General features: G+C 39.3%; 1 protein-coding gene across 1 annotated transcript in view; it reads left to right on the top strand.

The window, feature by feature from the left end:
- The window catches only part of scn8aa (sodium channel, voltage gated, type VIII, alpha subunit a), a 107,356-nt gene that overhangs the window by 21,382 nt on the left and 63,021 nt on the right, over nucleotides 1-22,953 (top strand). The window contains exons 6-9 of the mRNA XM_062052878.1: nucleotides 9,216-9,334; nucleotides 9,749-9,838; nucleotides 14,712-14,840; nucleotides 17,934-18,025. Of these exons, the coding sequence (XP_061908862.1) occupies nucleotides 9,216-9,334; nucleotides 9,749-9,838; nucleotides 14,712-14,840; nucleotides 17,934-18,025 (430 nt within the window). The remainder of the gene's footprint in view (nucleotides 1-9,215; nucleotides 9,335-9,748; nucleotides 9,839-14,711; nucleotides 14,841-17,933; nucleotides 18,026-22,953) is intronic.

Below are 22,953 nucleotides of genomic sequence, written 5' to 3'. Positions count from 1 at the left end.
ACACTGAGAATATGCAAAATAATTTGCAAGATTTTACAGTACCTAAAGGGCACCTATAATGTTTTTAATCCACACTTAATACACGTATTTGCGGTCTAGAATATATGTGTTAGATATGCTTTGTTGTAAATTTTGCTCCACAGTCATATTTATGACCTACTTTCTGTGTATGTCTGAAAGATGTTTGCTTGTGGAGCTGTTCCCTTCAGATTGCAATTGAAACCCTCCACACGCTGCTCAATCCAAAAGTATCAATATATTTTTTTAAGATGTACAGTGTTTAAATGTATATTTCAACGAGTACATCACCACTATTTTTTTTCTTCAGACACTGGCAAAATTAACTTTCATAAACAATATATAGATTCACCGGTCACAACATTAAGTACGGCAGCCCACGCTCAAGACTGCATTAAAAAAGCTGTGTTTTCCAGCATTTATCATGCTGCATGTCGCACATCAGTGTTATTGTGCGCGTGCCAAGATTAGATTAAAATAATACCCCTGCTCTAGAGTATTTAATAGTAGCCTGCAAAAAGGTATAGTTTTGACATGACGGACTGTAAACAGAGGTCACAACAGCGGAAGTATATTACCTTATCTATAGGATAGAGTTGCCAATTGGAGTTCTATATGCATGTTATAGAATTTTACATTACATTTTCAAGAATAATAATTAATTTATCTACTTATAAAACTAACAATTTTGTGGGACATTACATGGGACATGTAAGTGTGAAAAAGAAAGGAGGTTGGTAGATGAGAATAAATCAAAAGGTAAAATATTTTGGATAAATGCACCCAATTACAGGAAATGCAGTCAATTTTAATTTTGTATTTTTTTTTCAATATTTGCGTCGCAGCACTTCGTGCTGATTGGAAATGTTCTCTCTTTTTTTTTTTTTTCAAATGTCCTCTTTTTTTCTCTGTCTTACCTTTTTTGTTTTTCCTCAAACCAAGCTGATATGTCGCCATTTCCTGTCATGGTCTAGCAGCTACTCCAATTTTGTAGTGGCCTATCTTGACAAAACAGCGCCGTGTAAAATGCTGTGGACAAATAAAAACGGAAGTATTTATTTTAGCGACATCAGAGCAGGCAGGGGGGGATGAGACGACAAGGGATGACACCTGAGCTCGCAGACAGCAGCCATTACAATCTCACAGCCTAAATAAAGCAGAGGGGGAGGAGGCTGGCCGACAGCAGATACAAGAAATACCCAAATTAGTACATCCAGCACATTGTGACGTCACACTGTAGCCACTGTTCAAAAAGACTACAAAATACAGCAGTCAAAGTCTTCCTAAACTGCGTGTATTCACGGCCAAATGCATGAGCTTTATGATTTGACACTTTGGCATTGTTTATCTAAAATTGTAACAACATTCATAAGTCAGAATAGTGAAACATCTTCATAGGTCCCCTTTAACCTCCTCTGCATACTTGCCAACACTCCCGAATTTTCCGGGAGACTCTCGAATTTCAGTGCCTCTCCCGAAAATCTCCCGGGACAACCATTCTCCCGAATTTCTCCCGATTTCCAGCCGGACCTGAGTGAGGACAGCCTGTCGTCACGTCCGCTTTTCGTGCCGGCCCAGTCACGTTATAACATCTACGGCTTTTGGAGCTCAGTGCGCAACTGCACACACAACAAGAAAGAGACTATTATATATGTCTCCGTTATCCATAGGTTTATCTATAATCCATAAAGTAGGCAGGCACGGAGCTATTGCTCAGCGTGTGTTTATTCCAGCTGGCACGTTAATACACTGACACACAACATCCGGATTCCCATCATGCATTGCTTCAAAACTATGGCAAGTAGTAATGTCCAAACAAAGATAGTGACAGTGAATAGAACGAGGATGGACAATTCAACCCTAAACTCACTCCTTTCCTGCAAATAAAATTTCACCTACGCTCCTTCAAAGGCTGTGCTACTGGCTGCAAAGCATTGCACTTTCAAATACAACAATGAGCAGAGAGGAGTGTTATGTGTGTGTATATGTGTAAATAAATGAACACTGAAATTCAAGTATTTCTTTTATATATATATATTTATATATATATATATATATATATATATATATATATATATATATATATATATATATATATATATATATATATATATATATATATATATATATATTTAAGTGTTTATTTTATATATATATATATATTTATATATATATATATATATATATATATATATATATATATATATATATATATATATATATATATATATATATATATATATATATATATATATATATATATATATATATATATATATATATATATATATATATATATATATATATAAAAGAAATACTTGAATTTCAGTGAATTCTAGCTATAAATATACTCCTCCCCCCTTAACCCCGTAAAGTGCAACCAACGTTTCAGGCGTTTCATATCTTGTGTTAGCACAGTTGCTAAGGAATTAGGCTATGAATGCTGCCCCCGCGACCCAACCTCGGATAAGCAGAAGACGATGGATGAATGGGTTGATGGATTGATACTATACAATGAAGTGTTTTAGATGTGAAAAAATAATCGTGATGTATAATGGAAAAAGTTGTCTATTTTATAACTATTTTACTCCTGAAACTTTGCAAACCAGATGTGAACATTTGTCAAAACATGCACACCTACTGGGTTGCCTGTGCTATTAATTACTGACAAATGCATCACAAGCTGGTGCTGTTGTCAAATCCAAAAGTTTAACCCCCAAAGTTGCATCAAGCACCTTATTGGCTCTACACTACACCCCATATAACTTTAGGGTGTTTAGCTGAATCACCGCACAATTTGGTACACACATTTATTGTACTTATTTATTTTTTTGGTCCTGGCCAGCTACTCAGGCAAATCATATTGTTGATGTAGACTTAGACTTAGACTTCCTTTTTATTGTCATTCAAATTTGAACTTTACAGTACAGATAAGAACGAAATTTAATTTCATTAGCTCATGGTAGTGCAGGATAAAAAAGCAATAAGGTGCATATATAAATAAATGAATAGGTTACTGTACAGATACACTATCGTTCAAAAGTTTGGGGTCACCCAAACAATTTTGTGGAATAGCCTTCATTTCTAAGAACAAGAATAGACTGTCGAGTTTCAGATGAAAGTTCTCTTTTTCTGGCCATTTTGAGCGTTTAATTGACCCCACAAATGTGATGCTCCAGAAACTCAATCTGCTCAAAGGAAGGTCAGTTTTGTAGCTTCTGTAACGAGCTAAACTGTTTTCAGATGTGTGAACATGATTGCACAAGGGTTTTCTAATCATCAATTAGCCTTCTGAGCCAATGAGCAAACATATTGTACCATTAGAACACTGGAGTGATAGTTGCTGGAAATGGGCCTCTATACACCTATGTAGATTTTGCACCAAAAACCAGACATTTGCAGCTAGAATAGTCATTTACCACATTAGCAATGTATAGAGTGTATTTCTTTAAAGTTAAAGGCCTACTGAAATGATTTTTTTTATTTAAACGGGAATAGCAGATCCATTCTATGTGTCATACTTGATCATTTCGCGATATTGCCATATTTTTGCTGAAAGGATTTAGTAGAGAAAATCGACGATAAAGTTCGCAACCTTTGCTCGCTGATAAAAAAAAGCCTTGCCTGTACCGGAAGTAGCGTGACGTCACAGGAGCTAGGATTCCTCACAATTCCCCGTTGTTTACAATGGAGCGAGAGAGATTCGGACCGAGAAAGCGATGATTACCCCATTAATTTGAGCGAGGATGAAAGATTCGTAGATGACGAACGTTACAGTGAATGACTTGAGAGGCAGCGATGGACGTATCTTTTTTCGCTCTGACCGTAACTTAGGTACAAGCTGGCTCATTGGATTCCACACTCTCCTTTTTCTATTGTAGATCACAGATTTGTATTTTAAACCACCTCGGGTACTATATCCTCTTGAAAATGAGAGTCGAGAACGCGAAATGGACATTCAGTGCCTTTTATCTCCACGACAATACATCGGCGAAATGCTTTAGCTACGAGCTAACGTGATAGCATCTTGCTTTAACTGCATATAGAAACAAAAGAAATAAACCCCTGACGGGAAGTATAGATAGAAAATCAACAATACTATTAAACCGTGGACATGTAAATACACGGTTAATGCTTTCCAGGCTGGCGAAGGTTAACAATGCTGTGCTAACGACGCCATTGAAGCTAACTTAGCAACCAGACTGCACAGAGCTATGCTAAAAACATTAGCTCTCCACCTACGCCAGCCAGCCCTCATTTGCTCATCAACACCCGTGCTCACCTGCGTTCAAGCGATCGGCAGAAGGACGAAGGACTTCACCCGATGCGTTTGGCGGCCCGGAGACGTAGGAAGTCAAGGTGAAGTCGCCGGCTAGCGCGGCTAGCGCTCCAACAAAGTCCTCCTGGTTGTGTTGCTGTAGTCCGCTGCTAATACACTGATCCCACCTACAACTGTCTTCTTTGCAGCCTTCATTGTTCATTAAAAAAATTGCAAAAGATGTCCAGAATACTGTGGAATTATGAAATGAAAACAGAGCTTTTTGTATAGGATTCTACGGGGTACCATAACTTCCGTTACTCGGACTTCGTCATGCGCATACGTCATCATACCGCGATGTTTCAGCCGGATATTTCCCGGGAATTTTAAAATGTCACTTTATAAGTTAACCCGGCCGTATTGGCATGTGTTGCAATGTTAAGATTTCATCATTGATATATAAACTATCAGACTGCGTGGTCGGTAGTAGTGGCTTTCAGTAGGCCTTTAAGACTAGTTTAAAGTTATCTTCATTGAAAAGTACAGTGCTTTTCCTTCAAAAATAAGGACATTTCAATGTGACCCCAAACTTTTGAACGGTAGTGTAAATATATTGCACTTTTTCACATGCGTCCACGTTTATGGATGTATGTTATATTGTCTTTTTTATTCCAGCGAGTTAATCCATTTTGGGGGGAGTTGAGGGGATTTTTATGATGCGTTCAAGAGTCTTACGGCCTGAGGGAAGAAGCTGTTACAGAACCCGTAGGTTCTGCTACGGAGGCTGCGGACCTCTTTCTAGAGTCCAGCAGTAAAAACAGTCCTTGGTGGGGGTGGGAGGAGTCTTTGCAGATTTTCTGAGCCCTGGTCAGGCAGCGGCTTTTTGCGATCTCCTGGATAGGAGGAAGAGGTGTCCTGATGATCTTTTTCGCCGTCCTCACCACTCTCTGGAGAGACTTCCAGTCTGAGGCATTGCATGCTCCAGTCCAGACAGAGATGCTGTTGGTCAGCAGGCTCTCTATAGTGCCTCTGTAGAATGTGGTGAGAATGGGGGGAGGGAGCTGTGCTCTTTTCATCCACCGCTGTGCCATTGATTTAGAGTGGAGCGTGGCTGGACTGGTGCTTCCTGAAGTCAACGATGATCTCCCTGGTCTTGTCGACATTCAGGACCAGGTTGTTGGTTCTGCACCAGTCAACCAGATGTTTCACCTCTTCCCTGTAGTCCATGTCGTTGTTATCACGGATGAGGCCCACTACTGTCGTGTCGTCCGCATACTTCACAATGTGGTTAGTAGTGGACCTGGCGCAGCAGTCATGGGTCATCAACGTGAACAGCAGCGGACTCAGGACGCAGCCCTGGGGGGAGCCGGTGCTCAGGGAGATGGCACTGGAGGTGTTGTTGCCCACTCTCACAGATTGGGGTCTGTCTGTGAGGAAGTCAAGCAGCCAGTTGCAAAGGGGGGTACTGAATTCAAGGGGGGCCAGTTTGCTCACCAAGTGCTGCGGGATGATGGTGTTGAATGCTGAGCTGAAGTCCAAGAACAACATCCGCACGTGTGTGTCCTTTCCTTCCATATGTTCTAAGCTTAGGTGGAGTGCAGAGGAGATGGCGTCCTCTGAGGAGCGGTTAGGGCGATAAGCAAACTGGTATGGGTCGAATGTGGGGGGAAGTCTGGAGACAATATATTCCTTTACCAGCCTCTCGAAGCACTTCATTATGATGGGGGTGAGTGCAACGGGGCGATAATCATTGAGGAAGGAGATTGTGGGTTTTTTTTGGCACTGGAATGATTGTGGCCGTCTTAAAACATGATGGTACCACAGCCTGGGTCAGCAAGATGTTGAAGATGTCTGTGAGAACGTAGATGCCCATATCGGCTGTACAGATTTACTTTACAAAATATTTGATTGTACTTAAAGGCACATGTCTGTCCAATATGAGTATTGGCTGAAAAAACATGGCCGCCATCAGGCAAAACCTTTTTGCATGGGTGGCATTTAGCAGCTTTCACCATTTGTCTGATAACTATGAACCTTTAGGAATAACTGTATTATGCTAGCATGTATTGCTAAGCATTTTGATCACAACCCATATGATGTGCCTGAAAAGTGACAACTTAAAAAACAATGGGGTTCCCTTCTTTTTTCCCATGACTACATCATCTGGACCACAATTCAGTAGATGGTGATAGCGTGGTAGTAGAGTCCAAATACCACAAGTGCATGTTTGTAAACGTTAAGCTCGGAGGCCACAAGCGGCAATAAAAATAGGATGTGTGCGGGGAAGGCCCATTTAATATTCACCGCGACCCTTCCGATGCAGATGCTGCAGCCATGCTTAATGGCGGGCGCCTTAACTTCGCCTCTTTCAGCTCCTCCACCACCCATCCCCCTTCCCTTCCTCCCTCGCCTCTCCTCTTTTCCCGGACGGCTTGCTTGCTTGCTCGCTGTAGCTGCCTTTGCTGTGCGTCTCCTCAGCCTGCTGCTGCCACAGTTGCCGCCTGTCTGCTTGCTTTGCTAGCTCGCCATCTCGCCGCTGTGTGTCTCCTCTCTCTCTTGCCCAGCGCCCCATTATGAAATTTTCAGTAGCTTTGCAGCAGTTTAGTCATGCGTTAGAGTAGATAAAAAAGACTCCATGCATACATGGCAGTAGCGTGTGAAAGTGTGTTAAACTGCTACGCATGTGTCGTGCATGTGGATGCAACATATGTGTATTTAAATGTCATGCTAATGGCAAGTGGGACATTCCGAACGTGGGGATGATTCCAGTGTTACCACTCAGGAGGCTTGGACCCACAATCCTAACGATGGACAGGATTTTCTAATTGGCCTCTACATTTCACTCAGATTAATGTCAAGAAGGTCATGTGACTGTAGTCAGTCACTTCATTCCTCCTGCATGTTCATGTTCTTGCATATGTACCGGATGCTAGTTATTATGTCTGTGCAATAGTAAACTCCCTTCCCAACGCCTTACGAGCTGTGGTGTGCTGAGACTGTCTTTTTGCTCTTTGGCTACACGGCTCGACTCTCAACCGATGCGTTACATATACATTTTGCTTGCATGAGTCATGTGACTCTTCCACCCTCCCAAAAAGCTGACTCGGGCATTTCCAGCCCTCAGCATGCTCCGTAGGGCTTGATGTAATGAGGGGAGGTCTTGTTAAAGCACACTGGCCCAGATCACTTGTGCAAATGCACATTGTCTCATTAAACTTTCATGCCATTCGCCATGTTTTATTTAAACAATTATGAGGTTATCCACAGTAAAAGGCTTGCAAGCTTCTTTTGGTTTCTTAAAAAACAACAACTCCTCAGCTGAGCATAGATGGCGGACGGCATGAGCGATGGCAGCTAAATGCAGGGTGCCTTTACAAGTGCACACACGCACGCACGCACGCACGCACGCACGCAATCACAAACCGTGCATCCAGGGGACAAAAGGAAACAAAAAAATACTGTGATCAATCAGGACTGCTGAGTTAATGGGACAACATGCTAATAATAGAAACAACCTGGCAGCCTTTTTTCTTACTTCAAATATGTTTTGCTGCATGCAAAATGTCAGAAATCCTGGATGATGTGCACTTGCTAACATGATCTTTTATCTTGGCGTATCTAAGAAGTGTGTCCCAGCGGAATATATTGGATTGATTGTCTTTTGTGTGCAGAACGCAGGTCACTGTTTTATTTAGAGCATGTTCACACAATACTGATGATCGCAGTTTGGGTCTGACAATATACCACGGACAATCTTCTTTTTTTGCCAAATAATTAATTTAACTGAGTAGAGGTCTAATTGTGTCTCTTGTATGAGGAAGTACAGAAACCATCTGGTGGGATAAACTAATCATGCATTTCTAAACACACAGTGCTACCTTGGTTTTCGTTACAAAAAGTTCCGACAATCAAATGTTCTCATGAAATAATGTAACCCCGATGAAAACTCCCTAAAAAATTAACCCTTTTAAATTTTTTTTACTGAGAATGATTATAGTTTAAAAAACAATGTGAAATATAAATATGACTAATGAATGGATAAATCAACAATTCAAACCACTTTTGTCTTCAACAAAGACGTTCGCTGGAGAAGAAGACAAGTTTTTTCTTGAATTCAGTAGTGTTTCTCACTCTTTTTTATACAGTGCTGGCCCTTTTTAGATTTCCTTGGCCCCATGAAGGCTTATCTCGCAGCACAGCATAGAGACTAAGTCACCAACCTGTGGGATTCTTTGTTTGGCCACTCGATTCGATGCAAACAGAGTGCAGTTGTCCCTCGCCACAACACACTTCAAATATTGTCGCTTTACCACATCACAGATTTATTTATTTATTTTTTTTTCTAAGCATATTCCACAATATGCTGTATAAGAAATGGTCCAAAATGTAGCATTTCAAACATAAAATGACTGAAATGACAGTAGTATTGGCCACTAGAGAACATCAAACCAATCAGAGTGCGTTGTTCTGCCCACTGACTGGCTCAACCTCAGGCAGCATTACTATATTAGATTAAAATAGTGTAAAGGTGACTAAAAGGTGTTATTTCATGTCTAGAGGGTTGTCATAATGTTGAAAAACCTATTTAGAGGGTTGTAATCATGTTTTTATACTCTAGCTATGCAAATATTGGATTTATATGTTGATTCCTACTTCACAGAAATTAATTTATTGCGGTAATGTCCGGAATCAATTAAAAGTGATAAACAAGGGACAACTGTATTTTGGTATGTGCAGTGTTTGGCCATACGATAACCGTGGTACTAGTATATGAAAACTGGGGCAAACTTTTGCAGAACAACTGTCATTAAAAAGTGGGGCGTACGAAAGCCGAGGTACCACTGTAATGTAATGATTATCAGATTCTGTTGCATACACTTGCCTTTTGTCTTTAACTAATGCATTCCTTCTTTCTCTCTTTTTCTTCTTGTCTCCACAGACATTTATAGTGCTGAATAGAGGGAAGACAATCTTCCGTTTTAGTGCCACACCTGCCTTGTACTTCATAAGTCCTTTTAATCCAGTTAGGCAAATAGCTATTAAAATTTTGATACATTCATATCCTTTTAAACGCTGCCTTAAAAGCAAAGGCTTAAGGATCGCATGCTCGTGTGTATTATTCATGATATGCTGTCTGTCTACGTGTAGCGCTACGACATTTCATATTTTGAGCATACATGATATTTAAGAATGTAAAAATGATAAGTCATTTTGACATTGGAACTGATGCAAAATTAATACAAGGCTTGAGTAGTAGCTGTCCTCAAGAAACAACACTCAAAGTTTCCCTTTCATAGCAGTAATACTTCTGTACACTGTACAAACCTCTGCTGAATGAACTACGTTATAATGTCAATATCTATCACTTTGTCTAATAATTTGATGAAACCAAACTCTTTGATAATGTATTTAGCATGAGTTTTCATAAACTGTGTTGTTTGTAACCTTTTTCTTCCTTAACTCACTCCTCACTCTTTTCAGCATGATCATTATGTGTACTATTTTGACCAACTGTATATTCATGACCTTTAGTGATCCTCCCGAGTGGTCAAAACAAGTAGAGTAAGTACACGTTTCTATTTTTGCCCTCCTCTCTATCATCATCATCATAATAATAGTTTGCACCCATCTGCAGTTTGTGCCTCTCCTCGTCATACATTTGATTCTAGCACTATAAAATATTTGTATTGTTTTATTAATCCATCTTCAGTATCCTATTTAAACATTTTTAAAGTTATCAGAATTTCGATCCATGGCCTTTGTAATGATGCTGAAATACTGTGTTTTTATTAAATGCTGCGCGTGTGTTGCCATCAGCCGTTTTGGGTCCCTGCACCTTCCTATTGCGTTCATTGAAATATATTTTTAAATTATACTCAACATTTCAGACATACCTTAGAAAAAGATTGCAGTTCAATACAAGTCCATCCATCCATCCATCCATCTTCTTCCGCTTATCCGAGGTCGGGTCGCGGGGGCAGCAGCCTAAGCAGGGAAGCCCAGACTTTCCTCTCCCCAGCCACTTCGTCCAGCTCCTCCCGGGGGATCCCGAGGCATTCCCAGGCCAGCCGGGAGACATAGTCTTCCCAACGTGTCCTGGGTCTTCCCCGTGGCCTCCTACCGGTTGGACGTGCCCTAAACACCTCCCGAGGGAGGCGTTCGGGTGGCATCCTGACCAGATGCCCGAACCACCTCATCTGGCTCCTCTCGATGTGGAGGAGCAGCGGCTTTACTTTGAGCTCCCCCCGGATGGCAGAGCTTCTCACCATATCTCTAAGGGAGAGCCCCGCCACCCAGCGGAGGAAACTCATTTCGGCCGCCTGTACCCGTGATCTTGTCCTTTCGGTCATAACCCAAAGCTCATGACCATAGGTGAGGATGGGAACGTAGATCAACCGGTAAATTGAGAGCTTTGCCTTCCGGCTCAGCTCCTTCTTCACCACAACGGATCGATACAGCATCCGCATTACTGAAGACGCCGCACCGATCCGCCTGTCGACCTCAATACAAGTCACTTTTTGAAATTATTAAAATTGAAATTGCTTTAATGATATACAGAATAATATAATTATTTTTTTTTGCTATTTGCAATCAGGTGGTTTTACTGTCATGTACAATAGTGCGTAGGGATGAGTGATATGGCCTAAAGTATATATTGTGATATATATTGCAGCCTCCTGTGATAATAATATCACAATATATGATTTGGTATATAAATGATAATAGAACTATTTTAAAACGGGTCACAAAGGCTCCTAATTTAGGTGCTGATGTATGCGGTAACATATTCAATCAATCAATCAATCAATGTTTATTTATATAGCCCTAAATCACAAGTGTCTCAAAGAGCTGTACAAGCCACAACGACATCCTCTGTACAGAGCCCACATACGGGCAAGGAAAACTCACCCCAGTGGGACGTCAATGTGAATGACTATGAGAAACCTTGGAGAGGACCGCATATGTGGGTAACCCCCCCCCCCCCCCCCTCTAGGGGAGACCGAAAGCAATGGATGTCGAGTGGGTCTGACATAATATTGTGAAAGTCCAACACATCAGCGAAAGTCCAGTCCATAGTGGGGCCAGCAGGAACCATCCCGAGCGGAGACGGGTCAGCAGCGTAGAGATGTCCCCATCCGATGGACAGGCTAGCGGTCCACCCCGGGTTGGGAGCAGAGTAGAAAAGAAAAGAAAAGAAACGGCAGATCAACTGGTCTAAAAAGGGAGTCTATTTAAAGGCTAGAGTATACAAATGAGTTTTAAGATGAGACTTAAATGCTTCTACTGAGGTAGCATCTCTAACTTTTACCGGGAGGGCATTCCATAGTATTGGAGCCCGAATAGAAAACGCTCTATAGCCCGCAGACTTTTTTTGGGCTCTGGGAATCACTAATAAGCCGGAGTTCTTTGAACGCAGATTTCTTGCCGGGACATATGGTACAATACAATCGGCAAGATAGGCAGGAGCTTGACCGTGTAGTATTTTATACGTAAGTAGTAAAACCTTAAAGTCGCATCTTAGGTGCACAGGAAACCAGTGCAAGTGAGCCAGTATAGGCGTAATATGATCAAACTTTCTTGTTTTTGTCAAAAGTCTAGCAGCCGCATTTTGTACCATCTGTAATCTTTTAATGCTAGACATAGGGAGGCCCGAAAATAAAACGTTACAGTAATCGAGACGAGATGTAACGAACGCATGGATAATGATCTCAGCATCGCTTGTGGACAAAATGGAACGAATTTTAGCGATATTACGGAGATGAAAGAAGGCCGTTTTAGTAACACTCTTAATGTGTGACTCAAACGAGAGAGTTGGGTCGAAGATAATACCCAGATTCTTTACCGAGTCGCCTTGTGTAATTGTTTGGTTGTAAAATGTTAAGGTGGTATTATTAAATAGATGTCGGTGTTGAGCAGGACCGATAATCAGCATTTCCGTTTTCTTAGCGTTGAGTTGCAAAAAGTTAGCGGACATCTATTGTTTAATTTCATTAAGACACGCCTCCAGCTGACTACAATCCGGCGTGTTGGTCAGCTTTAGGGGCATGTAGAGTTGAGTGTCATCAGCATAACAGTGAAAGCTAACACCGTATTTGCGTATGATGTCACCTAGCGGCAGCATGTAAATACTAAAGAGTGCAGGGCCAAGAACCGAACCCTGGGGAACTCCGCACGTTACCTTAACATAGTCCGAGGTCACATTGTTATGGGAGACACACTGCATCCTGTCAGTAAGATAAGAGTTAAACCAAGACAAGGCTAAGTCTGACATCCCAATACGCGTTTTGATACGCTCTAATAAAATATTATGATCAACAGTATCGAAAGCGGCGCTAAGATCAAGAAGCAGCAACATAGATGACGCATCAGAATCCATCGTTAGCAATAGATCATTAGTCATTTTTGCGAGGGCTGTCTCCGTAGAGTGATTTGCCCTGAAACCGGATTGAAAAGGTTCACAGAGATTGTTAGACGCTAAGTGTTCATTTAGCTGCTGTGCGACAATTTTTTCGAGGATTTTCGAGATAAACGGAAGGTGGGACACCGGTCGGTAGTTTACCATGAGGTCAGGATCGAGGTTAGGTCTTTTGAGTAGAGGATGAATAACCGCTTTTTTGAATGCTAAGGGAACAGTGCCAGAGGAAAGTGATACGTTTATAATATTTAACACTGATGGACCTAATATTACAAAAAGCTCCTTGATAAGTTTCCCAGGAATTGGGTCAAGTAAACATGTTGTTTGTTTTGTCCCATTTACACATTTTAACAGTTCCTCCAATGTTATTTCATCAAAGAGAGAGAAACTATTTTGGAGGGCAGTGTCCGTCGTATATACAGTCGTATCTGTGTTAATAGAACCCAGTTGTAGCTGAGATGCATTGTCTTTAATCTCTTTTCTAATGACTTCAATTTTCTTATTAAAGAAATTCATAAAGTCATCTGCTGAGTGGGTGGAGCTACTGGGAGGAGTCCCTTGTTGGGTTAGCAATGCTACTGTACTAAACAAAAATTTAGGATCATTTTTGTTGAGGTGGATGAGATTTGAGTAATATTTAGCTTTAGCTGAGGTAAGCATGCGTTTATAAGTTATTAAACTATCACTCCATGCTTGATGGAAAACCTCAAGTTTAGTCGCACGCCATTTGCGTTCCAGCTTTCTACATGATCATTTCTGGGCTTTAGTTTCTTCTGTAAACCATGGGGTACGCCTTTTAGGGGCCCTTTTTAGCTTTAGCGGTGCTACACTATCAATTATATTATATATATATATATTATATATATATATTATATATATTATATTATATATATTATATATATTATATATATTATATATATTATATTATATTATATATTACATAATTTCTGGTTGTATTATCTTTTTCAAAACTCTTATTAATCTATTAGCTAATTTACTGTTAGTATTTTTGTTACTTTTTATTGTAGCATTGTTCTATCTACACTTCTGTTAAAATTTAATAATCACTTATTTTCCTGTTGTTTGGCTACTTTACATTAGTTTTGGGCAATACTACAAATGTGGGTATCAATCCATACCAAGTATTTACAGGGGCAGTATTGGTCATACCAATGCTGATACTGATACTTCTAACTTTGTCATCAATGTCATTAAATGATCCATTCTTAATCATAATTATAATCGAACAAATATCAATATGTATCAATATCAATTAATAATATTATTAAACTATTTGCTTATTCCCTTTTATTACTTACAAAATGTATAATAAAGTCAATAGTGCAAAATAACTAAACAAAAGCAAAAACTACAATTGGTTTTTGCTTTCCTGGGTTTGTAAACAAGAACTAAAATGACAAAAAAACTATTTTGTGATAGTTATTAACATTGATTAAATCACTGTAGTATCGAGCATAACCTAAAACTATACTCGGTATTGTTACTGTTGATATTTGTATCAATCCGCCCACCTTTGTGTAGGCTCTACAATTCTAGCTTAGTGGTTAGCTAGGCTTTTTTGTATCCTCCTACAGTGTGTAGTGTAGCATGTTTAGCTATTCCTTGTCCTCAAGTCTTCCAGTGATAACTATTTTTTGTAAAAAACTCAGTTTATTTGCCGCCACGGAGGTGAAGATTATTGACTTTCAAAAAGATTCATACTGTGATGGGACATTATTCGCTAGCTCGCTAGCTTCAAACTGCATTATCACGATATCACGGTAGAAGTCAAATCTCTATCATCAGCCAAATTTACATCATTAATATCGTACATCGTCTACATCGCGCAACCCTAATAGTGATCCTACTTACCAAATATGGTTCCTTTCCCTTCAAAGTGAGTGAGGCATAAACTGCAGCTAATTGATCATTTTGAGCACATTTCACACTAGTTATGTTTCTGACTGAATGTTTATCAAGGATTGTGAAGTGATTCAGTCAACAATTTGTGTCTTTCAGATACACATTCACAGGAATTTATACATTTGAATCTCTTGTAAAAATCACGGCACGAGGATTCTGTATAGACCGGTTTACATTCCTCCGAGATCCATGGAACTGGTTGGATTTCATGGTCATCTCCATGGCGTAAGTGTTACTCTCACACCTGCTACTCATACTGTGAAAAAACGAATACTTTGGTCGAATGGGTACTTTCACTGATGCCAATGTTCATCTTTCCTTCTGATAACTCATCTTCTGTTTTCCTCCATTGTTCTGAGAGACCTCTCTTTGGGAATTGAAGGTTTCCATGCGACACACCGTGCCTTCCTTGACCGCATCCACGCCTCATTTTTTTGTCACAACTTTTGTCATCTAAAATCTTCCTGTCTAAAACATTCAGTTTAAGGCCTACACTATGTAGGCTGTCCCAGTGTACACACTATATTGATTGTGTCTTTCTTTAATAAGTGCTTTGAAGGAATGTTACAGTGCCTCCGGAATTCTGCTGGCATTTTTTGGGATGGTTGCGACCTAAAATTACTGATATTGCGGCAGCTTTTTCAGAAAGTTGTGGCAAAAGTTGCGATGTTTTGAGGCTTACTATTTTTAATTAATATTGAATCAACTTGTGATTTTATCATCTTTCTATCAATGTTTTAAGTGTTTTTTTATAACTTTAATCTATAAAAGCACAGGATTTGTAATTGGAAAAAAAATACTGTATTGATGTTTTACTTTTTTTATGCCACACAGACTTAAAAGCAGACACTAGATGGGAGAAAAAGCACATACTCAGAGCTTATTAACAAATTACTGTACAGTTTTAATTCAACATATCTAGTAATGTAATGATTTATTAGATTTATGAAAGAAACGGCACCAAAGTCTTCCTAATTGTCTGCTGTTGTCTCTGTTGTCCACAAGTGGCAGACATTCTCTGTGTATGTTTTACGCTTCAAAAGTCCTTGTCCATCTTAAACATTTATTTAGTTCCAACACACTCACCTCCACACATTAAGAATTGTTGAGAGAAATCTATAGTGCTAATTGTTGTTGGTAAAGGAGAGACGATGAGAGATGATTATCACACGTCAACATCTCTGTCATGTAAATGCTGCCTCTTTGCTAGGTCAGCATTGCGAATAAAAAATATTAATCATATTTCAATATATATGTAAAAATAATAAAATATTATATATTACATTACCCAAAAGGTTTAGCACTGTAGACAGTAACAGAAAGTAGGTCTAGGGTATGCGAGAGAACGACAATTGAACAATCTGAGCAACAAAGAGTTGATATATTGTTCTGCTTCGTCTACACAAGAAAACAAACTTAGGTTTTGGTTAGACAGTTGACGTGAGCGTTTGAGTGCTGCTCAGAGACAAATTTGATTGGCGAGAATGACTCAGATTGGCCAAAATACGTGAAAAAGTTGTGGTCAGACAAAGTTGCGAGGCCGCGCATAATTTGCGGGCATTCATTGATTTTGCGTGAATTGATGCGATTGCGACATCGCAAATTACAAATACATCCAAATGGAAGGATAGTATTATGAACACAACGTACCATCATTGAAAACATAGACAAAGTATTCACATCCATAAATGTTTTATTACACTTACAGTACTTGGGGCGGTATAGCTCTGTTGGTAGAGCGGCCGTACCAGCAACTTGAGGGTTGCAGGTTCGATCCCCGCTTCCGCCATCCTAGTCAATTCCGTTGTGTCCTTGGGCAAGACACTTTACCCACCTGCTCCCAGCGCCACCCACACTGGTTTAAATGTAACTTAGATATTGGGTTTCACAATGTAAAGCGCTTTGAGTCACTTGAGAAAAAGCGCTATATAAATGTAATTCACTTCACTTCACTTCACTTGCGTAAGCGCTGCTTTTATATTTGTCATACATGATATAGGGCCATTGCTAGTGACTGTAAATTACATTTGTGGGTTGTTGTCAAAATGCTATACAAGCGGCATGCTAGCATACACGTAATACATATACCATCAAAGTTTTATCATCATTAAAATTTTTTATCAAAGATTCATGGGCAATTACAAAAAGACGTTACTTACATTTTACAGACATGTGCTTGTTCGTCTCCTGAAGGCGTGTACCAAAGTATCACCATGGTTCAGCTAAACATTAAAAAGTTGTATTGGCATGCGGCATAATCTAAAAATAAAATGAAACAAGAATTAAAAAATACAGCAAACTTGTGGGAAAACAGCGCAACAATGCAGAAAATAACGAGAAAGAGTTTAAATGTAGTAAATAATATAGTTTGAGCCAGATCTGTTAAAAGTTTGCTTGTAAAACTGATCCACTAAACTTGCGCACAGAGGATTGGGTCTATAAAATAAGCAAAACAGCGAGCGGAATCCATGTAGGCCTTAATGCATATACAGAATGTATGCAGATTATCAGAACGACAGACGACCGAGAGAGTGTGCATGGCAACATGCAATGTTTGCAGAGTCAGACATAAAAATAGTAAACATGTACCGTCTATCCAGCAATTCCATTTTTGAGCTGCTGAATGACTTAAACACAGATTTTAAATCAAATTTCAATCATCTAGCTAATGTGGCTACTAGCAGGTAGCAAGGCCAGGCATCCAGTTTAGCTGAGCTACAAAATGATGTGTTAGTTTTAACGGATAGATACATTCTTAGGGCAAATCAAAACAGACATTGATTGCTAGATAAATACAAAAAATATATACCGATGATTTAAATTGGAAAAATAACTAGTTGCCATATATTTGTGTATGTACATTTTGTGGGACATCCTGTATGTACAAGACCAAGATGCCATGACATGTCTTGTGTCCTCCTGCAGCCCCTCTAGTAATGTGTGAACTGCTGTCCATCGTCACATGTGCACATCAATAACAAGCTGTTGTAACTGTGGTTTGATCCTGCAGGTATATAACAGAGTTTGTAAACCTAGGCAATGTCTCAGCTCTGCGCACCTTCAGGGTGTTGAGGGCATTGAAAACTATTTCTGTAATCCCAGGTAAGACAGGATTGGGCGTGGGGCTGACAGGGGCTGGGTCGGTGTTAGGTGTGTGTGTCTTTCTTTCCTTTTTTTTACCTTCCACCCTTCTCCTCCTCCGTGGACAGGCTCTGTGAGTGGCGTCGTTTTTCCTCCTGGTTCGGTGGTGTTGTGCTCTTGCCGTGTGTGGTTTTTGTCATCGTGTTTGTTCTGTGTGTGATCCTTCCCCTATTTCAGATATGTAACAGAGTTTGTGGACCTGGGCAATGTATCTGCGCTGAGAACGTTCAGAGTTCTCCGAGCATTGAAAACTATCTCTGTGATTCCAGGTGAGACTCTGTTTAAACACTAAGGCTGATCCTCTCACCCTTTCTTTTCTACTCACTATTCTTATGATTACGATTATGATTTAAGCAGCAACAAAATAATTGGAGATAGACATTTTTTTGGTTCTTTTTCTCCTCCGAAATTATCAAAAATGGTACCAATACATTTTTGATAGGCTTTGCAGTCTCCTCTAGGGCCCTCCAATGTGTCTGCACTCTTTTCCTGCCCCAGTAGCGCTCTCATTATGAGGCTGGTTTCCAAGGCAGCTGCGGCTCTCTTCTAAAATAGCTTCTTTCACTGGCTTTTCCCAATAAGCAGATGCCCTTTTCTTCAGTGAAGAAAATTGTCGATGGAGCATGCTCATCTTTTGACTGATACATAATAGTAGCGCAAAATTGTAGTCTTTCTCATCAATTAACGTGCGAGTGGAACAAAAGGCTTAGTCATTTTGTTGCACAAAGGAAAAAGTGAACTCCTGATATATATATATAAATATATATATATGAACTCACCAATATCCTAATGTATGAAGACTGCCAAGCCTAGATTGCCAACATATCTCTAATGCTGCATGATGCTTTTCAGTCACTTGCTTTTACAATAACAACCTATCGAGAGCTTGGCTTACAAATGGCATTGGAAATTTGTTTTGCCCTCCTTTTGGTTTTGGTTTTACTTTGATTATTGATTTTGTTCCTCCTCTTTACAACCTGTAGAGAGAGAAAAAAAAGAATGCTGTGCTCAATTGTAGACGTGCTGGATGCAGATGGGATGGGTGAATGATTTATTGACCTCTCTGGGTGACACTTACCTTAAATACTTATTCACAAGAAAATGTACTTGTTTGCAAACCAGTAGCAAGATCAATGATATCACTTTTCTAACAATATAGTTCAGGTTTCAATTACGTTCTTGGCAGGTCTTTTACAGATGTATTAATCCAATGAGGGTTATTAAGGATAAGTAAGTGAATCAGTACATTTAAGCCTGGCTTATGTTTCTGCGTAGTCACTACACCGTCCCGTCTTCATCCTTTTATAGCTCCTCTTCTGACGGATTTCTAGGGGCAGTGTTTTCCAGAGAGTCAACTCAGTGAACAACCGTGACACTAATTAACCATTTTGCTTGTTAGCTTCCTTTGTCGTGACCATACAATGGCAATTAAAGAGAGGTGGGGCCTGTTATTGGAGAATGAATTAATTGATGGCACTTTTATTGCAAATATTGAGCAGAAATTGGAGGAGAAGGTGTTGGCTCTATGCGCTCAAAACAAGTTGCTTACACACAGGAAATAATGTAGAAAATGGAACCAATCACAGCCTTTTTGAGCCACACAATATATTGTGAATATAAGGTGTGGGAGTTTAAAGGGGAACTGCCCTTTTTTTAAATTGTATTCTTTAATTTTTTATTTTTTTCAAAGGCAATCATGCAGCTGAGATAGGCTCCAGCACCCCACGTGACCCCGAAAGGGACAAGCGGTAGAAAATGGATGGATGGGCATTTGCAATCCTTATAAGTAATAAGAACACATGTGTATTTTGTTTTTTTTTGCATTCTAATTTGTAATGTTTGGCTCGTTATAGGTCGCTGGCAATGGTGTTAATGGAAGTAATACAAAACCCTAAATGCATCCAAAAACAGCCAACAATACGCCATTTACATCTCGTGACCTGAATATTAACAAAGTATTAGCAATATTGTTATTATAAGCGTTTCAGACACACTATTTTTAGCCACACGGTGATCACAGAAAGCTAACTAGCTTAAGCAGCTTGATATACTGAGCTTCTACTCATGTTAGCATATTAGTTGGTGAAAGTAATTTATGGTTTATAAATCATGACTCTCACTTGGATAGAAAAAGGTTGTGGACATAAACCGAGAAGTTGGTCATCAGTAACATTCCATTTATACCCAGAGATGGCAAGAAAAACTCTGCACCGGCTTTTTTTTCTCACTCTTTGCAAGGATTATGATTAATTATAAATATAAACAGAAATATATGAATATCCTCTCAGTCTGCATGCTAGCAAAAGCAGATATTGTACAATAAGTGATTATTTTATTATGTTTGTTATCTCTCATAAGGTCCATCATGATTATTAATAGTTGTTGAAGAAATACCAAACGTGATGAAATTAATGTGCCGCCGTATGCTTAAAATGAGCAAAATACATAAATAGTACATGTTACTATGAATGTGCCTTTTACTATACATTACATATATACTTACAGCAGGTATATAAAACCTTGATGTTTGGATGTTTTTTAGAACGCTTTTTAGAAGGAAGAGAGCGACTCTCATACTTTCCAGCCATCCATCCATTTTTTTACCGTTTGTTCCTCTCGGGGTCTTGGGTGGTGCTGTAGCCTATCTCAGCTGCACACGACACCCTAAGTCGTCATGTATGTTTATTTAGGTGTTAGAATGCATAACAAAAAGAAAAACATAAGCATGCTTATTTCATAAGGATTGTGAATGATAGGCAAAATTCCCCCCAAAAAGTGCAGTTTCCTTTTAAAAGCCTAGATCATGCTCCTGCATTAAGATACGAGCATGTACTACGCCGGCTCGTTCCTCCCCTCCAAAAATGCATAGCTTTATGTGCACTTCCGAAAAAATGCAACCTTGCTGTGGTTGGTCGACTTTTAAGACATTATTTCCTGTATGTGTGTGACTCATTCAGAGGGCTTTCTCCCCCGATTTCAGATCAACAATTGTAATGAAAGTGACAGTTGTAGAATAGATTAGATAGAATAGCATATAATGCTTTATTGTCATCATTGGCGTTGTTAGGCCTATTTTAGGGGGGCTCAAGCCTCCCTAAAATGTTCTGAAGCCCCCCTAAATAATTTGGTGCTAAAAAAAAAAAAAAAATCTTTTTTTTTTTTTTTAGCAAAAAAAATCTTTTTTTTTTTTTTTTTTTTTTTTTTACAAATACATGCCGACATATTCATTATAAAGTGGCCCGAATATGAGTTTGAATAAATAATCATATAACCTGTCATTATTCACTCAGTTTCCCCTCACTTCATAGCGTAAGGTAGAGAGCCCCTTTAGTGCGTCGGTATCCAATCCATTCCACTTGTTCATATAGAAAATGCCCACATCACTCAAAATCCAGTCCGCATTTTCTCTGCGACCTTGCTTGCGGTCCTTGGACTTGTTCATATAGAAAATGCCCACATCACTCAAAATCCAGTTCGCATTTTCTCTGCGACCTTGCTTGCGGTCCTGCAGGTGTACGAAGCACATTAGCACACAGCACTGCAGAACAAGAACCTTGTGTCTGCAATTGTAAATAATTTAGTTTTTAAGTTTTGTGTTTCTTGTAGAATCTATATAAAGTAATATACATTAGCCTATTGTTAAAATAATGGAAAAAACCTCATTAAATATATTTGTTTTATTGTATTGTTACATTAATAGCTGTTGTATTATTATAGGATGCTTGTCAAACATTTCATAGGATTTTCAGAGGGTGGAAAAACCAAGACATTTAATATAAAATGTAAAATGAATAAATACATAAAAAGAAAAAGGAAAAAAATGGTTAAAAGCCATCGTCCCGGGGAGCATTTAATTTCGTCCCGTGCATTTTTTTTACCGTCCCCGGGACGACGGGACTACATTGCTCCCAAACCATGGAAGTTACATTTTATTGTTTGCATTATTTGTTTCAGCATCGCACTTTGAAGATGGTCCCTCAGCTCTTTGACAGCTTTGGCTCTTTTTCAGATCAGCAGACGGACTCTAAGTCTTTCTTATTTACAGTATATATAAAAGTTTCTCATTTCTATTCAGACTTCCATATATATTTAATTTCCTTAACGGCTTGCCATAATATATATATATACCGTAATTTCCGGACTATAAGCCGCTACTTTTTCCCCTCGTTCTGGTCCCTGCGGCTTATACAAGGGTGCGGCTTATTTACGGCCTGTTCTTCTCCGACACCGACGAAGAGGATTTCAGTGGTTTTAGTACGCAGGAGGAAGACGATGACACAATGATTAAAGACTGACTTTTCATATACCGGTAGGCTGGTTATTTTGATAACGTACAGGCGAGCACTTTGTATTACTTTGCACCGTTGTATTATTTGTACTCTGCACGAATGCTGTTCGCCATGTCAAAGATGTGAAAGTTTGATTGAATAATTGAAAGATTTATTGTTAATAAATGGTATGCTTTGCGTTCCCAAACAGTCATCTCTGTCCCGAAAATCCCCACCGTGGTAGAAGGAACCCCTATATACTACAGTAATTACACATCAAAACCCTGCGGCTTATAGTCGGGTGCGGCTTATATATGGAGCAATCTGTATTTTCCCCTAAATTTAGCTGGTGCGGCTTATAGTCAGGTGCGGCTTATAGTCCGGAAATTACGGTAAATATATTATATACAAGCCAAATTGTCCCGATCCAGATATTAATTTAATTCAAGTAATTAAGTAATATTTCCAGGGCTTGAATTTACAACCATTTTAGTCACATATGTGCCCAAAATGTAATCTGTGCAACTTCAAAATATTTGGAAACAAACAATTATTGTATTGTGAGCTAAAGTGGTGGCATTAGCCTCTATGTTGTGAATGAATAACATAGAGGCTAATGCCATGACTTTCATTTTGTTTCAGCGTATCTTGAAGGATCATGCAAGTAATTGTTTCTTGTTGATGCTGTAAACAAAATGTTGCTGTGCAAACCCATGTTTGTTGTTGTACTGAACACAGATTGAAAATAAACCCACTGAAATAATAATAATAACAATTATTAATTTCTAAGTCTTTGTTAGCCGTTTGTGAAGTTTTGTGCTCGTGCGCTACGTTCGCTCGCATCCTGTGCATCTTCTGGGGGCTAAGCCCCCTCTGTCCTTAAAAGCTAGTGACGCCGCTGATTGTCATCAAACATGAGAGCATGATGG

The sequence above is a fragment of the Entelurus aequoreus genome, linkage group LG07 (genome assembly GCF_033978785.1).
Source record: "Entelurus aequoreus isolate RoL-2023_Sb linkage group LG07, RoL_Eaeq_v1.1, whole genome shotgun sequence".
NCBI classification, from domain to species: Eukaryota; Metazoa; Chordata; class Actinopteri; order Syngnathiformes; family Syngnathidae; genus Entelurus; species Entelurus aequoreus.
Note: the sequence above shows the minus strand (reverse complement) of the source record. Positions and strands in the feature narration are given on the sequence as shown.